The sequence below is a fragment of the Rhipicephalus microplus genome, chromosome 8, assembly GCF_043290135.1.
Source record: "Rhipicephalus microplus isolate Deutch F79 chromosome 8, USDA_Rmic, whole genome shotgun sequence".
NCBI lineage: Eukaryota > Metazoa > Arthropoda > Arachnida > Ixodida > Ixodidae > Rhipicephalus > Rhipicephalus microplus.
The window spans coordinates 48436360-48455098 of record NC_134707.1 but is presented as its reverse complement, the minus strand read 5'-3'; the positions used below and the strand labels follow the sequence as shown (position 1 = coordinate 48455098).

At 42.0% G+C, this 18739-nt stretch overlaps 1 protein-coding gene across 4 annotated transcripts in view; it reads right to left on the bottom strand.

Moving 5' to 3' along the window:
- Positions 1 to 8359: 8359 nt before the first annotated feature.
- Positions 8360 to 18739, bottom strand: part of LOC119165815 (venom metalloproteinase antarease TserMP_A) — a 31076-nt gene continuing 20696 nt past the window's right edge. For 3 of the 4 annotated variants that reach the window (XM_075870495.1, XM_075870493.1, XM_075870492.1), the window contains 3 exons: positions 16268 to 16418; positions 12678 to 12788; positions 8360 to 8461 (listed from right to left, as the gene is read on the bottom strand). In XM_075870495.1, the coding sequence (XP_075726610.1) occupies positions 8393 to 8461; positions 12678 to 12788; positions 16268 to 16418 (331 nt within the window). In that variant the 3' untranslated portion in view covers positions 8360 to 8392. The remainder of the gene's footprint in view (positions 8462 to 12677; positions 12789 to 16267; positions 16419 to 18739) is intronic. The other variant, XM_075870494.1, reaches the window with a different exon arrangement.

Sequence of the window (18739 nt, the reverse complement as noted above, 5' to 3'; positions counted from 1 at the left end):
TGCTACGTCCAGTCCTGCCAGCCATATTTTGATAAGAGCGCCGCAAGAACCATTTGCTTGCCTGTACTTAGGCGCACCACGCATGACTATGACCTTTCACAATTAATTAAAAGCAGCAACGTGGTACTCATCATCATATTGGTCATGATTACGGTGCGCGAAAAAAACGCTTAAACAGTGAAAGCATCGCCTTATTCAATAATAGCGGCCTCAGAGATTAGGAGTAGGCTGATGCACGTTTATTTCGGGCGAAAAAGTTTGTGCAGTAACTATGCGACGTAGTAGATTATATCAAAGCCACGATTGTCACATTTCACTCTTTGCAAATGTATAGCTTCAAGTAAATAAGCATATTTGTACAGGGAGATTTCAGTGATGGTGAAATAATAAGTTTTGGTGAGCTGTGGTTTACGCAAAGCGCTGACGCTTAACAGAGCGGACTTGGTTTTAAAGCCACACCATCCACCTTTGTTATTATTATATTTACAAGTGCCTTACAGGCTCCTCGGGGAGCATTGAGTAAGGAAAGCATCAGAAAAAGAAATGAGAAGAACGCGATACATGAATCTGAAAAGTGCAACAGTAACGTACTTCCGAAACGGTGAAACGAATCGAATTACAGGTCAAAATAATACTGAGAATAATACCAAATACTCACTAAAAGTACAATAATACGAAAACATCACCAAGGAAAAGTAAAAATCAACCAAGAACTAATAACTAACAGAGTAACACTAAGAATACAATATTCAGAAAGTAATGAAAAAAAAAACAATACACATTTTTTCAAAAAGCGCGGCACAGGTTGTGTAAAAAATGTATATCACTTGGGCACTGATAGAAATAAGAAAACAAAGTAGAAAAGAATTAATAACACCGAGCTTCGCACATACTTCGCATTATACGTAACAATAACATCGAGCTTCGCATTATACATCACGCTACGCGGCTTGATGTATAATGCACGACGTAAATACACATTGTGTGGTATAGAAATGAAATCAGTACTATAAATCGGTACAGCTCACTCTACTCGTTCCCCCAAACAGCACCTAATACGTGTATAATAACATTGTGCTCCATGCTTTAAAAGCTTTACTTTGCACAAAAATTGCAATACCAAAGCGCACTCATAAACGATGAAACATGCATCACATTTCTTGCAAAACTTCATGACACACATCCAAAAAATTCAAAGCAGGAAGCATAAGAGCTACTCAAAAAGTACAGAAATCTTCTACACTAAAACACACTACACTACACTTTTACACTTCTACACTAAAACCAAAGTTAGTGTTTTTTTAAAAATAGGGAGAAAATTATCCTGCTAAATATAGACCAATATCGATTTTGCCAATATTTCCTAAGCATGTACAAACGTTGTGTCACTCAAGAAAAGCTTTTTGGACAAACATTGACCTGATACTTAATCCCAGTACGGTTATTTATTCGGGTGGTACTCAGGAAAGCATTTATTGAACCGTAAAAAATTGCTCTCACACAACACCGGAAGCAAACTACAAAGACCAGGTGTTTTGATGGAGTTTTTAAAAGCCTTCGATCATATTATACTTCTTACAATCTTAAAATACAAAATTATTACGGAATTCGAAATTTGGTTGGGGTTTTTCAAGAAGCTACTTATTCAAAAGGTAGAAACTAACTTGCATTGACCGAGAGTGATCAATAGTTAGTGAAATACATGGTACGTTCCCCGAAGCACTATCCGGGGACCACGTTTTCTTATTTTTATAAATGATGTTGTACACATTGCAACTATTGCCAAATAAATAGTGTATTAAGTGATCACCAGCATTCTTCGGGCAGGAACAGATTTTCATGGCGTAGGAGAGCATGAAAGTCCCATACTGCGTAGACATTATACCATGGCCCTAAACATACAGAACTCTCAGTGCTATTACCATGCTCTGTCAAAACTCACGATTATTTAACACTCCTAAAACAAGGTCTGTGTTATTCCACCCAAAATCCGCACCACGTAAGCTTGGAGCCTTTTTACACCTAAATCCCTTTTTAAACGTGTGCAGCAGCCGAGTCATTTGGAGTAATTTTTACCGAGTGTTCACTTTCAGACTAGCTGCGGCAAATATTTTGAAATATTTTAGGTATGTTATGGAAGTGAATTATTTTCTTTCAGTTCACTAGAACCATGTAGCATACGTTACCTTCGTTGTGATCTGCTGGAAGTAAATTGTTATAAAAAAGTCCTGTAAAAGAATATAATAATTCGGAAACATGCTTCATGAGGGACTGCAAAGCAACCATATGGGGCACACGCATTCCTGCGGCTTATAAATTTTAAAATTAATAAAGTTACACATAAAGCTGAAATGCCTACAGAAAAACTATTCATCCGAAAACACTTTAAAACGTGCAGTACAACCTTTCTTTGCGTTCTTTGACGCACAGTGAACTGCTACATGTACGACAATCACCAACACGCAGTGATTTTCAGATGATGCGTGTAATATTCTCCGAAGTTTTAAAGGAACTGCTCCTGATGATTGAGAACATAAATGTACGTAATAGCAACACGTGCTTTTTTGCGTAGTGCTTGGGATTATCTCTTGTTGACTGCATTGTTCTAATATAATTTTCTGTGGTTTACATATTACATGTACTTGCATATAATATGTACCCTTAAACAGATATTACTGCTGTTGTGTTTTCGCTCACGTTTCCTTCATACTTGCGAAAGTGCCCACCATCGCTTAACAATCTTGCTTTACAGCTCAGAGTCCTTGTGTAGATGTTTTGATCACTTTTGCTATTATATACGCTTCCGAGAAGTGGAAAGACGGGTCAGTCAAGTTAAATGCATGTAGCTTTTTTTTTCAACACCTTAACCACATATAACGTGTATTTATTGTAGCTCGTCTGGAAAAACAGACCAACTTCCACTTCAGCTCGTGAGAGACGTCTCCACCACTAGTATGGCGAGCGAGGGGGGAAGGAGAGGTATCGGAGGTTCCAATCAAGTAAATTTTTCAATTTTATCTTTGCCCGTACACGCACAAGAGGAAACCAACACAGTCACATAAAACAATAGTAGTTCCCTCCCACCACAAGTGGTGTTTTCTGGCCATTCTGTTGGACTACGCTTCAGCAAATTATTGGCATCGTACCACACTAGAAATTCTACCAAGCAGCTTAAAACGTGTGCGAATTTTCTGAAATGAATTGATGGATACTTATGCATGTTTTACTTCATATACATCGATATTAAGGATAACCCGAAAACTAAGTGTGGCGTGTCTTCTGCAATTAAACAAACGTGTGCGAATTACTGTGAACCGAACTTGTGGAGGTGGCGAAAAGTTTTTACCTTGTAGCGTCAAGTACAATGCTTTAAATTACCCCTCCAAAAATAAATAATCAGTCTTGTACTTATAAGCCACAATCGGGGCCCTACACATTCCCTGCGCAGTGCATAATAACACACACTAGTGGATCGCAAAATGAGGTTTTAAACACTCGCAGAATATATGCCAGCTCTGCGCCTGAAGCACGTGCACTTAAAATTGTCAGACTGCGTTTCAGGGGATCACTGCTAAAACAGGCGTCTTCTAAGTGATGCCTCTAAATATTAAAGATTTTTGGAGTGGCAACACAGTTCCCGATAAGCCCTACGAGTCCGACAGTGCTAATTTTCTATAACTTAAGGTTGATTAGAGAATGTTAAAACATGATGTGAATTGCATATCAATACAGCCACACATCCATGTTCTAGCCTTTCTTTCATCTCCGTTGAATACATTGACGAACGTGTGAGCTCTTACTACTCGTAATCAATTGTGTTACTGATGGTGTTTCGGTAAGTCATCAGCATTTGTAACTCGATCTTCCCCGTATTACGAAAGAGAGTTTACGCCCACGGATTCAGTTTGATTTATCACTTAGGTAGTGTGCGTGACGCTACTACTTCGTGACAGGGCACCTGATGACTTTTTCAGGTGACGTGTCACAAAAGTGCAGTTGCTGATCGATCTGTATCTAAGATGGCTGTGATAGCCATTCGGCTAGGTGACCTTTTATTTGCCGGCCATGCTAAGCTGAACTACTGTCACAATGGTCTATCATACAAGACATAAGAAACATTTCTTCTGCCCAGTGTTCCACTGGCCAGCTCCATAGGAAACTGAAGGTCATCTGCCTTGAGCACTTTTGTGACTTTTTCTTAGTGCTGCTGCTGAATCTCTGTAAGCGACGACAACAGCGACAATTTGGAGCCAGTCAACTGTGTATGTCATGCTCGGCGTCAGATATACCAAACCACGAATTGTAAAACTGAGGGCAGTAGTTTTTGCAGACGTGGCTCATGGAGCAAGATGGCAAGTTGGGCCAGTTAGATAACGTTCATAATTGGAAATTTTCTTGAAGCACACAGTAAAACAGATGGACAGAAGAGGCTGACAACTTCAGTTGTTAGAGCATGCGCTGTGCCTGTCAGCCTCTTCTGCTCGTGTGTTGTTTGGTGCGCTTCAACGAAATTTTCAATTATGCTCATATAGACATGACACACGTGTGCACGGGCTACCAAGCATCATGTGACCTCCGAAAAACATAGGCTTGTAAAAAAAAAAAGAGAGGGTGCAAAGACAACATACTAGAGCAGGAAGCTTGCAGAGATTTCAAATCGCAAAATTCAAAATAAGCTTGAAGCCATGCAGTTATACCACACGTAACAGCCTGTTTTCTACCCCAAATGAACAGTTTGGCCTGATTCCCCTGTCTCAGCAAAGCATTGTGCTGAAAGAACACAAACATTTCAACTTTCTTGCCCTCAAACCTGCTCCTTCTGCTCCATAATTCACCTTGCACCCGAGAAACGAAGTTTATGCTGCAATTAGTTCGTGCGGCTCCTTTTACGTTGTCGGTGTGGTAATATCCATTGCACTAGCGATTGTTTTTTTTTCTTTTATTGATAGTTCAATAGTCCTTCAGGTATCAATAGTATCGGTAGTGCTATGAATATTCTTTTTGGCCATGAATAGCTCAATAGTCAATAAACTATTGATAGTGCTATCAATAATGCTATCGGTAGTTCTGATTCACTGATTTCGCCTCCGTAGAAATGCGATCCAGAATATGGGCGACAATAACAGGGTTAAATAACTGATGCTTCAAACTTGAATCAAATGATGGTGGCTGTATCATAATGAAGTTGACATGACAGCACGTTGGTTAACTGGAGTTAATGGAACTGTGGGACTCACTGATGTAGGACTTCAGATAGGTACATATGCTATATTTTTTCATTCTTTTTGTAACAATCAAGTGGAAATGGGTGGCCGTCACCAACCTTCTCACACTCTGCTGAGAAAATGCATGTTGTGTTTCCCAGTGTTCCTTAATTTTCAATTTACTTTTTTATTTTACTTTAAGGGTTCAGACTACTCCATCCATGTGCCGGGCAGCTATTTAACGTCGCGAAACCATCACATGATTATTCCTAAGCCTATTTAGTTTTCTCCGCCCCTGTCCTTGTAGAAAAGTAAGAAAAAATTGTATAGCTGCATTATCTGCTTTTAAAAATAAGATCGGTTCATCTGCACTCACATGAGCGCTATATATGACATCTCACATTACCCGTTCTTAAAGTCGCTTTGATTCTACGTGGCGACAACTACATAACATCAGTGTTTTGGAATGGAACTTCGTTTCGATTGCTCGTGGCACCTAAGATAATTTTATTTTTCATGCAGCAGCCATTGGAGGTAGACCGTTTCAACCTAGAACACCAGATCAAAGCTTGTAGTGAACATAACAGTACGCATATTTCTGTTTTTAGCCCCCTTACTTTTGTTAAAACCCGAAGGCTGTGGGTTTGATTACGGCAACGCTAATGTTGGGTGATTGCGGTATTGTTTTGTAATGCCTTATTATTATTTTGCCTTTATTATTCTTATTCATTGAATGAAAGAGAGGCGTCACCTTCGACGTCAAGTGTAAGTCAAGATGTTTTTCACTGAATTCGGAACGCCCAATCTAGTGCCTGCACACACAGGGTCGCCAGTAAATGGTTGTCTAGCACGGGCAGACGTTTTCTTTTTCTTTTTTACTAGCAGACGTTGTCTGTGTGGGTCTTGCGAGTTGGGAGAGGGAAAAGGTAGTGGCAGCGTTGCGGGTGTTTTTCTGGACCAGCACAAAACGTTAGCATGTGCAATGGAGTAGTGGACGGTGCTGCCGACGACGCCGAAGCGCGACATTGTGCGACTACGAAATTCTCCACATTTAAAATGAAACTGTTTATTTGGAGCAAACGTTTGGTCGGTCGACGAAAAGTGAGATTACAGCAATGCTCACTGGCACCAATATCGGTGAACGGAGCGTCGGCATTGGTACATGTGCCGGCAAATATTCCAGTCTTTTCAATGGTCGTCATGCGAGCTCTGGAATGACATCGAGTGTTCGCGTCTTGCGCGCAATCCAAACAGAACGATCTACGATTATATTGAACCAACTCGAACAATGAGGCTCAATTCGCGCTGAGGATTCTTGGCAGACTTCGTGGTCTAAAACTGAGTGAAAGAAAAGTTAAAGTAAGTAATGTGTGTCTAAGTAAGGTAATGTGTGTCTTTGTTTTCATTTTTACGTAGATATTTCAATGATAAACATACGGTAGAAAGTTCTTGACTGTGAAAATTAAAGTCGAGTGAACAACGTGTTCTCGCTCACTACACATTGCATCTTGCGGCTGTCAGCATTATTTCTCACTTAGCTTGAGAAACGACAAATAGCGTTTTTATCGGAATGTAAAACGATCGCACATTTCTGAGAACGGCGCTGGAGGCAGCCCCAGAAGAGCAGTGAGTGCACATCATCTTGTGAAAGAAATTTTTACTACGTTTGTATTATGAAAAGTGCTACTCATTGAAACCTGCCACTTTATTGCATAAAAATTAAACGTAAGTTCGTGCAGTGAAAATTATTCATTCGCAATGACAACTTAGACAGTGATATATATATATATATATATATATATATATATATATATATATATATATATATATATATATATATATATATATATATATATATATATATATATACTGAATATCTGAACCGAAAACAGACACCACCGTTATGTATAGATATGATCGAACAGTACAAAAAGAGCAGTCTAAGCGTTACTAGGTTTTGCCTTTTTCTTTGTGTTTGACCTATATGTACACTTCAGCTTCACATCTTGCAGCTGTGCCCAATTTTGATCGTAACGTAATAATACAGCTTTCTGGTCATGGCGGGGGTCTTGTGCGCAGCGCATGGAATTCTGAAGCACTGCCGAGGAACATGCTCAATAATTTCCCAAAACATGTGAGCGGCTGGAAAAATAATTTTCGGTGGTCTTCAGCAAACAGCAGAGCCTGTGATATGTAGGTGTGTCCTCCAGTGTCCTTTGGTTTATATGGTGAAAATACGTTAAATGACAGCCCAATGAACACGGCCATGACACACAATCAACGAAAGGTGCCGCATGGCGTGTTTTTCCGTCACTGAAAAGCATGACGATAGTAAAATACCGTATTTGCCACCTGCTTCACCAGTTGCTTTAGCAGCAGTACGTGAAACTGCCTTGGTTTTTTTATGTTGTGTTGGCTGGTTCATTGGTATTGCTGCCGTCAGCGGTCCTAAGCAAACGCTTTGTTTTTACTTTTCGTGGTCGACCACAATTCTGTTTACATCGTACACCACTGTGGTGGTGTGGATGTTTTTATTCTAAACGCAGCCTCCTTCTGAACAGATGTGAAGTGAGAAAATGGGCTGTATAGCTTTGTACGAGGTCAGCTTACAATTCACTTATCATAGAGGTTAAGCTTCATTTAAACATTCACGTGAAAAATGGGGGCACGTAAACAAAAACTTGGAGTACCCTAAACCTTAACCTTATGCACATGGTTTTCGCAACCGATAGCTTGGTTTCATAACGTGGCGCGTGGCTCAACAACCGTGGAAGGTAATTGACGGGTGGTCGAGTAACACTGGATCTTTGCAAGAATCTTCGAATACTTACTGCAGGTAAACTTGCGCGGTGACCATTACGTCATCAAGAGAGTGTGCTACCATCATGCAAACCTAATGCTGTTTCTGAATTCGCTGCTTCCCCCACTGTTTACATTCTCCTTCTCCTCCATCAATGCCGAGCTGAATCATCAACTTCAATTGGCCCGCTTCCTGACGGGCCGTTCTCCCACTTCTGAACTCTCCACTCTGTATTCCTACCCCATGCAGTCACTTCCATCCCTGTACCCCAGAGCGTAATAAAGTAAGTCTATTCTCATTATCGAAATTCCGGCACTTCACTGGGCACTTCAATAAGGCACAACAAAACCGTATGTGTAGTTGAAAGGCACTTTTTTTATTCCGGGTTTCACTTCGTTGGTTGGTATTCCTTATACTTAAGCTTCTCCTGAACGCAGTCGCCATTTAGGCAAACGGTCTGAAAAAGTACAGAACACGTTGAGGCGATTGAGAAGTAACCCAGAGACAAATGAAATCGAAATGCAAAGCAATCTAACGTTTATCAAGGGAAGCTTCCTATGTCATGCTAGTCATGACTGGAGACTTTTTCGAAGGGGTGTGGGGCACATGTTGAAAGCCAACACCTAATATTGGCCTAATTTGTTTCCGGTATAACACACCCTTCAGCAGAATTCGGGCACTAAACTAGCACTATACGTTCAGGATTTAGCCGTACATTGAAGGAAATGATAAAAGAATCCGTATATCACACGAAAGTGAAACTTGTCTCAGAGAGGTTGCTGTATGTTTAATGAAGATTCGTATACTCTACATTTGTCTCTGTCACTCTTCTGCTCTATCGTGACAAGCAATGACTAGTGACAGGGACACATTTTTTGAAGACGCTATATTGCAAGTACTAGGTCCATTGCGCTATTCACACATGATCCACATGCATTCTGAAATTGTGAGAGCGAAGTCGAACGAATTATCACTAAATAGCTTTGTGACCTCATAATGTACAGGTCGGTGGCTGTTCCGCAGATGTACTTCTTATCGACGTCGAGTTAGCGAGCAGCGTCCAGTTAGTGGATACTTTCGCAAATAAACGACTATTTTCAGCGTGACTAGCAATTCTCAGCTTTTCTCAGCAATTTCTCAGCTTGGGCCATGAACACGCGAAGGCTCAGCACTCCTCCCCCTTGGCTTGTCTCTCGCCTTCCCGAATTCATTTGCACAATATCAGTCCCTGGACGCTGTTCTCCTTTGGCGGCGCTTGTAGCAGAAGTTCTAGTTGTCAGCCCCTTCACACTCGCATGAGCAGACGGTGCAGAAACACCGTTGGTGCATATGAAAGCTGCACTTGCTAAAACAACGGGAAATACAACGCGTGGAAGTGCGTCGTCACCGAATAAACAATTGGGGGACCCTTAAGCTTCGTCTTTAGGAGTTGAACGCGATAGTGAAATCAAGCCTCTAGTGCACCCTTCAACCACTAAGTGCATACTCATTCATATGTTTTGTTACATACACACGCAAGCGCACAAACACACACACACACACACGCTAGACTGAACCAGCGCGCGCTATTATCGCTGAATGGGGTTGTTTTCGTCGTGACACCTGTCGAACAAAATGCGTTAAATGAGCCCTGAAACACTTTTTCAAGTAACCACAGAAATAATTCACCAGATGAGCTTATTGCCTCACATTTTCAATACCGCAAATATTTTAAGAATCTGTCCAGTGCGAGTGGAGTTACAAAAGTTTGCTACATGCTGTGATTCCATTATCTCTTCTCTCGTCTCGACGAAAACACCGAAAGCTAACCAGAGAGAGGTGGCAGGGCAAATAAAATACCGCGCCTCGTGACCTTGAGCACTTTTTTTTCTTCGAATGCACGGCTTTTCAGTGTGATCGTGCACGCACGCACGAACAAGGAGCGGCCACAAGCGGCTATCTCGGTAACTTGATTTTTTTTTGTGGTCATAGACGCACAGAAGCTTTTTCGCTCACAACAAACTGGGCTGACGCCGGCGGTGGGTTTCCTGCAACACGAGCTCTTCAACGCTATTGCGTTAAAATCACTCGTGGCCAACAAGGTTACTCGAGGCCAACAATCACTCGAGGCCAACAAGCAAGCCGCGCTACGCTGTACAAAATATAGGGCTCATGCCACCTATTGGTGGTGCTGGTATAAGGTGCAAATATGACAAAAGATCTACAATAATGCTCGGGGCAGTTTTCTGCTGTTCGAGGCCACAATGGAAGTATTGCGAATCAAGACGTAGCATGCCAAATACGAAGGCACAGGCACATTAGTACTGCATGTGGAGAGGAGGAGAAATTGGCTGAACATTTGACAATGTTCGGTAAAGGACTAGATCTTGTAGCCCAAGATAATGGTGCGGAAGTTTTCAAGACATTGGGGTATAAGAACAGTGAAGGCAAAATCGACCTATAACCGGTAGAAATAACCAGGATGGGGCTCACTGATCAGGGGCTGCAATAAGGCGCGATTGAAATTCAATCCTTCAACATATGAAGATTTTACTTAACTTTATTGGCTAGGTGGCGTGAGCCGCCACCCGCTTTAAGGACACAGCTGGATACATTCATTCATTCATTCATCCATCTATCGATGCCAACACCTGTTTCATTGCTAATAATGAGGCGTCATACAGTAGTCCTGAAACTATCTATGCTTTTTTGTCAGTGCATGTTAATGGCTTAACGAAGTAGTACCATAACGCAGTGCTGCCCTCTCCCTCCCCCGAATTCCCGATTGTGCAGTTGTTTAAGCACCCTGCGTCTATAGCCATAGAGTCATTGGTTTGAATTCCATATCACCCAAAATTGCAGAACATTTCAATCTCAGACTCTTCCTCGCATTCTCTTTATGTAAAATTTTAACAACGTTGTACTCGTCGCGAGAGTGTGTCATTGATGATTTAGTGTACCCCAGTTTTCATGTTAGTAATGATAAAAAGAAAATGCTTTCAGCAGGACTGTGGGATTATAGCTGCGCCAGCGGCAGTTGCTCAAGTGGGGCCACTTGAGTCGTTTGGTGCATCGCGGGGAGTTTAGTGGTGTCGGCGCACTCACCAGAAGTCCACCCTCACCTCAGATCAGTCTCTGCGAGCTGGTTCGCGTAGAAGTGGTTGCTGTTTTGCCGGAAGACAGGCAGCGTCTGCCCTGCAGCAGGCATGTACTCCAAGGGTCACTACTCATCACAACATGTTGCATAAGCGGCCACAAAGAAACACTGGAGCATATTCAGTTGCTCCAGTTCTCCTTTTGTCGCTGAACTGTGCATGATGACGAGCCGCTAGTGCAGGCTCTGTCTCTCTGTAGCACATTTGGAGGATTTCTTTTGCCAGGATTGAAGATACGAGCCCTTCGAGCCACTGTCGAGTATGTAGCTTCTGCACACGTCCTAGCTCTGTGCACAAGCGCTTTGGCTTCGTGCGCCAGCATGTTCTGGTGAGACACTGTGTTGCGGCGCTACTCATTCCTCTATATTTCTTTGCATTTTCCGATCTATGTTATTTTTGTTCCTGCTCCTAAAGTGCGCTGCTAACTTAAGACGGGGGGCAGAAAGTCATGTCCTTACTTTGCTTATTCGTTACGAAAGCAATCTCTCCAGAAAAAAAAAACAGGAAACATTAAATTACGTGCGCTAAGAATTCGCCAAGTAAAGTGCTTGGCGTGTACGGGTAGCCTGTATTATGCCGGTTCGTGAAGCTGAAGGGAACCAGCACAAACTCGCCACAGGTCAGGAGTGGAAGTATATATATATAGTGTGATGCAGAAGCAAAACACCATCGAGGCACCGAGAATACCGATGTAGAAGCTTTTTTTATTTTGAAAGTATGTCATTAGGCATAAAAATGTTTGATTAAAAATACACATGCATATTTGCTTCGTGTATGACATCAAGTAATCAGCGGTGGTGAGTTCCATAAATCCAGCGGTCAAAGCCGAGAGATCTGTCAAGCCAGAGGCTTGTTGCGCGGAGGTGACAATTTTAACGCAATTGTAGACCCGTGGAAGCCAAATACGTGTGTGGCAGTTGATTCCTGGAATGGGGCGTCACAAATAGACGCGGTGTACCATACGGGCCGCGACGCTCTTGCTTTAAATTGTGGTCATAAATGATAGTAATCGCAAAAAAAACACGAAGCCTCTGCAACGTAATTTTCTCTCGGCGTGTTAAACCATCAAGGATGTCCGATCTACACGCATGTATAATATAGCAGTCTGTGATGCCGAACCAAAACAACCATGACAAGCCGGTGGCATGGTGCCGCCGTCTGCCAGTGGCTATACGTTCTAGACACACCATAGTATCCCCACATTACTGCCAGATGAGCTTCACATTATGTCCAGTGCCTTCAGACAGAAGACTATGGTATTTCGACGGCATTTGTATTGCACAGCACGCAGATATGGAGTGACTGTTTTTCTGTGTGTCAGTCACACATTTCTAGCGCAAACGTTGCGTAGGAACTTCATGAACGACCACATTCACGAATCGCGAACGAATTGAAATGTCTCCGTTTACGTGGTTAGCCGTCAATAATAAATAGTTTTCAGGGTTTCATGCTACAGGTCGGTTGCTGAGTTTTCCTTATTGTCGGCAACCGTAAAGTTGTAGAACACACTATAATTGAAAGAAAAAGATTCGCACGTACGCCATTGTTCTCGTTGCACCAAGAGTTGTCTGGAAGGAACACTTTTCGACATCCCCTGCTGTCAACATCAGATGGCACGTAGCAGCACACATGGCATTTTCCAACATAGCCCTGCGGGAATAAAGGAATCTTTTGAATGATGATACTTCCAAAAAATAAGAATGTTCTTCCACAACGGCGACGCAATGAATGTGATAGCAACAATCTCATATATCATGTCAAAAAGTGTGGAAGTTAATCACTTTAGACCACGCGACTGGTACAGGAAACGTCATCACCTTCATAACTATGACTTCAACGCAAACTTCATAGCGATTAGTGAGTGGTATGCACGTGCTGCTAAGCAAGATGCAGACACCAACATCTTAAAGGATGTTTCAACCACTCGAAACCATCACTCAAGTTCTCTCAAGCCTTCAGAAGTCTGCTGCTTGAGAACGCAAGCAGCACGATCATGGCTTCACCATCGACAAGATTTTGCGTGCATGGAACCACGCATACAACTTAATGCAACGAATGTGCTCAATTGGTTAAGACACAGATGTGACTCACTTTCTGTGATGTTAAGCACATAACTGCCGTTTCGCCGACGGCATGATTGACAATTCTCTCTGTCTCTAACTTTTATTCCCCTTACGCCCTTCTCAGTGCAAGGCAGCCTATCAGGCTCAGCCGTGGCTAACCTTTCTGCCTTTATTTCATCCCTATTCTCTCACTCTCTCAGGTGAACAAGCCACAAGATCTAGAAAGATATGAGGAGTTAGTTGAACCTTCCTTAAAAATAAGCGTGCCAGCACAGGCATGCGAGCCACGCCCTGTTCTAAGTACAGTGGCGATGTGGTGCGGATACGCTTCACTTGTAGATGAGAATGGCGGGGCTTCACGCTGTGACGCTATAAGGCTGCCTGAATAAAAGCCACTTAGTAACCAGTTAGAATCAATCGGCACTGCCTTCTTTCATTGCAACAGCAGGCGCATTTGATTTACGACTTTTCTGCTGTTCTATCACTCCGACTGCACACTCAGCCCTGTTACGTCATTTTTTTATCATGAGGAAGTTTTTGCTATTCTCGCATCGACGGTCTCCACGGTCATCGTCACGTCTCGCCCGTTCGGCTTCCGGCTCCTCCATTGCTCGTCAAGCAAGGTAAGTGGAGGAAAGTTCACTAAAAGTGGTGAGTGCTTAAAAAAGTCACTGACCGAAAGGTTCAGAACAAGTCTCAAAAAAGGTAGGAAGGATCGCTGAGATTGCAGTTGTGTTCTCGATTCTTGCTCTGACCTAATAAACTTTCTAGAACACCTCATTTTGGCATGATTTTCACAATTGCGCGTAGTTAAAATGCGGATTGCTCGTGATACATGTATGCTCTCAAATGTTTATCTCTAAAGAACCTGAGTTATAAAATAAAAGAGAGCTTGGTGTAATGAGGTAAGCTGAAACAGCAAGAAGCTTTGCCCACAAGCATACTTTTCCCGTCAGACATCATCGAGGGTTAGGAAGAGCGAGAACGATGTATGCATTATACTTAATTATAGCAATTTTAAGTATACGTAAATATTATTTATTTTTCAGGTGGGCGCCATGTCACACATGAAAACATTAAAGTTTTGAGTGTCTGCCTTCGTTTTTTGTTTATTGGCATTCTATTTTCGCACGCAGGCTTGCAGACGAATTTAAGACTGTAAAATTTAGGAGAGTGATATAATTTCTGACGTTTTGCATGTAAAAAGTAGTATATATATATGAGGTAAGTCATTCGGCAGGGTTCCACATATATTGACCACCACGTGCTCCTTCACGCGCCAAGACTTCGAACAGTAGACGGGCCTCTGGCAATTCACACTCATTGTAATGAGAACACCACAACAGCGATTGAAGACTCGTCATTTGGGTCAGTAGCCAATTACCATGTCCACTGTAATACCGCAGTGGACAAAAAGTAGGATTTGGTGCTGGTTGAGTTGCTTAACATTTTGGTCCCGCTGTTAGAATGCACTGGCGAAATTAGTTGCCGAACCCTACTACAGCTTGAGCTCTACATCACTTGCTCTCCGACAAGATAGATTTTTTAGATCGAATAGGTAAGGTTGAGCTTGCGTAACAACCAGGCTGTAGTATTGGGAATCCTCACTTAGCCCTTCAGAAAAGCAAAAGCAGTATTTGCTTGTTTTTATAAAAGTACTTCACTTACAAACGTGTACATATGCTTTACAAAATACTGACACAGCGTTATGCAAAAAAAGAAAACACGTATCAATTGCGAAACCACGCAAGTGAAAAATCTTGTTATAGTATTTTCTTGCCTTAGACTCCTAACACACACACACACACACACACACACACACACACACACACACACACACACACACACACACACACACACACACACACACACACACACACACACACACACTACATTCTACAAGGTAAAAAAACTTATCATGACAACAACGTGTTTAGGAGTCAGCAAACAATAAACGTATAGCATTGCAAAGTGTGACACATGTGCCAAGCTATCAAAGTGTTTTTATGTCACCAGTGAAACCATTTAGCTAGATAGGCGCGAAAAATGTGCAGAAAGTATTCAGGGGACAGGAAAACTGAAAATAAAATGAGCGAAAGACGCATTTCGTCTTCTGGTGATGATAGCCAATAGCATGAGCAACCGAAGTAAAACTTGTTACAATTCTATGTCCCGAAACCACGACATAAATAAGGGGGACGCATTAGGGCAGGGCTCCTGAAATCGAGCACCCGGGATTCTTTAAAATGTACCTATGTACCCACGTCCTCCAATACACGGCCCTCCAGTGCACAGCCCTCCATTTTTTTTGCCTTCGTCTGAAATTTGGCTGCGTGGCCGGGATTTGATTCCACGACTTTCTTGTCTTCTGAACAATCATTTGGCCACCATAAGCACTTGAAAAATGTAGTTGGTGCATTAGTGACCCCAACAGTATCTTCTTCTTCTTTTCAGTTACTTGCATTGAGAAGCACAGACTGCTGGGGGAGTTGGTAATGCATCTAACTGAGGTGCGCGAAAAATTGAAGGACAAAAGGAAGACAGCTCAACATAGCGCACACTAACAACTGAGAATGTATTGGAACAAAGAAAGAAACAAACGAACAGACAATAAGTGCTCACGTGAACACATGAAGAAGAAATGATTAGATGAGTAGACAGAGGGCTTAGGTTTGTTCTTTTTGCACTTCAATATTTTGTACACCTCAGTTAATAAACGCATTGATTCTCCCATCCCCAAAAGCCTTATGCGTTTGGCGTGGACTTGTATTGGCTGCGGTATCCGATACACTACAATAATTCTGTGCCTTACGTGCCTTCGGCAGGAGCCCTGCCATGATCAAATGATGGTATCATCGATGACGTCATAACATGTCATGTCGTGATTTAACGTTACGGTGATGTCGCGATGGCGCCACAAACACTGGTGACTCGTGATGCCATCACTGAACGATGGTCATCTACTTCGCTTTTGTTGACCCCACGGAAGCGTTAACGTGTGGTGACGCATATGAGAAATTTGCTTTAATAAGCGCTTACACTACATGCAACTAGGGTACCACTCACCGTCAAGACATATGAGCCAATGGCATCAGGAAAGGTAAGCTTACAAAACTGGTCTCTTCCTACGGTTTCCCCAGCAAGTATAGAAGTGAAGTTGGCTTTCTTTATTTTTCTCTTCGTATTTTGCTTACGTAAACAGCTTCCAGCCGCAGAGCTACATGAAAGAACCGATGGATCAATAACCAAGACATGTAAAAAGCGCAACGACTATCGTTTTCAGTAACTGATAAATTGCAACGGTAAATCTGGGTGTAACAAACCCTATTTTACGAAGCTCACGATCTAACGGAAAAAAAGACAAAACCGGCAGATCCTGCGTACCTTGGTAATCAATGTCAAGTGAAGCATGTGCATGCAAGGTTACTGTTTTGTAATTTTTATTGAGCAAAAACGCTACGAAGTTGCGCTAAAAATTTGAGTGAGTGCAAGCACAGACATGCGTTAAACAGCCGCATATGTTTTATATCCTCAGTTGTTTACAGTTGCGAAACGATGCCGACAGCAACATAAATATTAACAACACCAGGAATGGTAAGCTCTGGAAACTGCAACATGAATAAACTTAAACGGATGGCACCCGAACATAATTTATGTCAACGCGACGTGACGGTTCTGTCGTAGGAGTTCATATGCATTGTTTATAAAATTGAAAAGACAGCGCTCCAATCACAATTGATGTTTCACGAACATTAAGGTTTGTTTGAAAGCTAGTTCCGCGACCTGGCATAGCTTCGTGGTAGAATACCTGATTGCCACGGAGAATGCTAAGATTTGGTTCCTGCTAAGTCATGGGCATTTCTTTTATATTCGTCCAGCATATTCTCCCGCGACAGCTTTTTATTAACGCTCAAGCGTTAAAATTACCTATTTGTGTACTCACTCTTCTTGGCTAGATATGAATTATCAAACACCTGTGGCCCATACGCACATATCAGAGGCACATACCCGCCTCCGCGTAAGTGCCACTCTTTTTTTCGATAGTGTTTGACGGCATACACGATGCGATTATGACATTATTCATTTCATGACCAGCGAGTCATATTCATCGAACCATTTTACCCTTCCATACCAATTTTGGTTTCCCGCAAGGCGAAAGGGTGATTACGAGAGCACCTAGGTGTAGCCGGTGGGATAGATAGATAGATAGATAGATAGATAGATAGATAGATAGATAGATAGATAGATAGATAGATAGATAGATAGATAGATAGATAGATAGATAGATAGATAGATAGATAGATAGATAGATAGATAGATAGATAGATAGATAGATAGATAGATAGATAGATAGATAGATAGATAGATAGATAGATAGATAGATAGATGCTCAAAGTTTTACAGCGCGCAAAGAAAACTTCGCACTTAACAATTCTATTCTTCTGCCGGTACTCATGCAATTGGGTGTTTTCATGAACTCGAATAAACGAAACTAACTTGCCACAAAATTACATATAACGTAGTTGCTTTCCAAATAAATGTGTAAGATAAGTGGTTATTTTTTAGAAATTTAGATGCATATCTATTTTTTTAGCGTGCATTCTAACAATTTCACCTTAACACAAGTCGCCACCCAAATCACAAACATACTTAAATTTCAGCCATGTTGTGAGCCATGCCCATGTACGCAACAATGAACTCGGGAGTCGGCAAACCAGATCATGGCAAAGGTTCCTTGACAATATAAAATGACTCCACCTAAACGTAAGTATGGCCTTATGTGGTTTAATAATTTTCTTGAATACGTACAGCATCTTCGGGCTTCACTTGACAATCTGCCTGGCCTTCATGGCTATAACTGGAAGACCGCACGCCGGGACCACTTTCCTGAAACTTTTCAGCACGCTAGCGTGAGGGGCAAGTGATTGTAAGAGGGAAAAGAAAAGAAAAGTGAGCACTGTAACTGTCTGCATCAGGGTGCGACACCTCAACAGTAGCTCACAAGGGATGGGGATGAGGAGGGATTAAAAAGATAGGACCAAAGCTATACATATAGAGAGAGATGCGCAGGGACAGCGAGCGAGGACATATGAGGGATAAGAAAAAGAGGAAAGATGAAAACATGATCACAGGAGTCAAAGGATGAAGCACCACTTGCGAGAGCTCTTGCCGGTGTCAGGAGATGGCGTATAGGGCAAGTTCAGTAGGTCAGAGCTACGCTGACGTCGGAGATCGCGAGAGCATGAGCGGTCGGCATGAAATCCAACGAGCTAGCGTGGGTTAGCGCCATGTACAATGACATCGTTGCTTTTCAAAATTGCTAAGTTACATCTTCGAATTTCGAAGCTCTCGGAAACCTCAAGTTCGAAGCTTTTTGAAACACCAAATCTCAGAAACTAAAAAAAACTACCATTTTACAAATTTCACGAATCAATAAAATCATTAAAAAGGTGTCACCTCGGTAAATCGAGTTTCAAATGGCCTATCAAACAGAAAAACAGACTGCTTTACAATTTCGTTATGTAGAAGAAGTGTCAG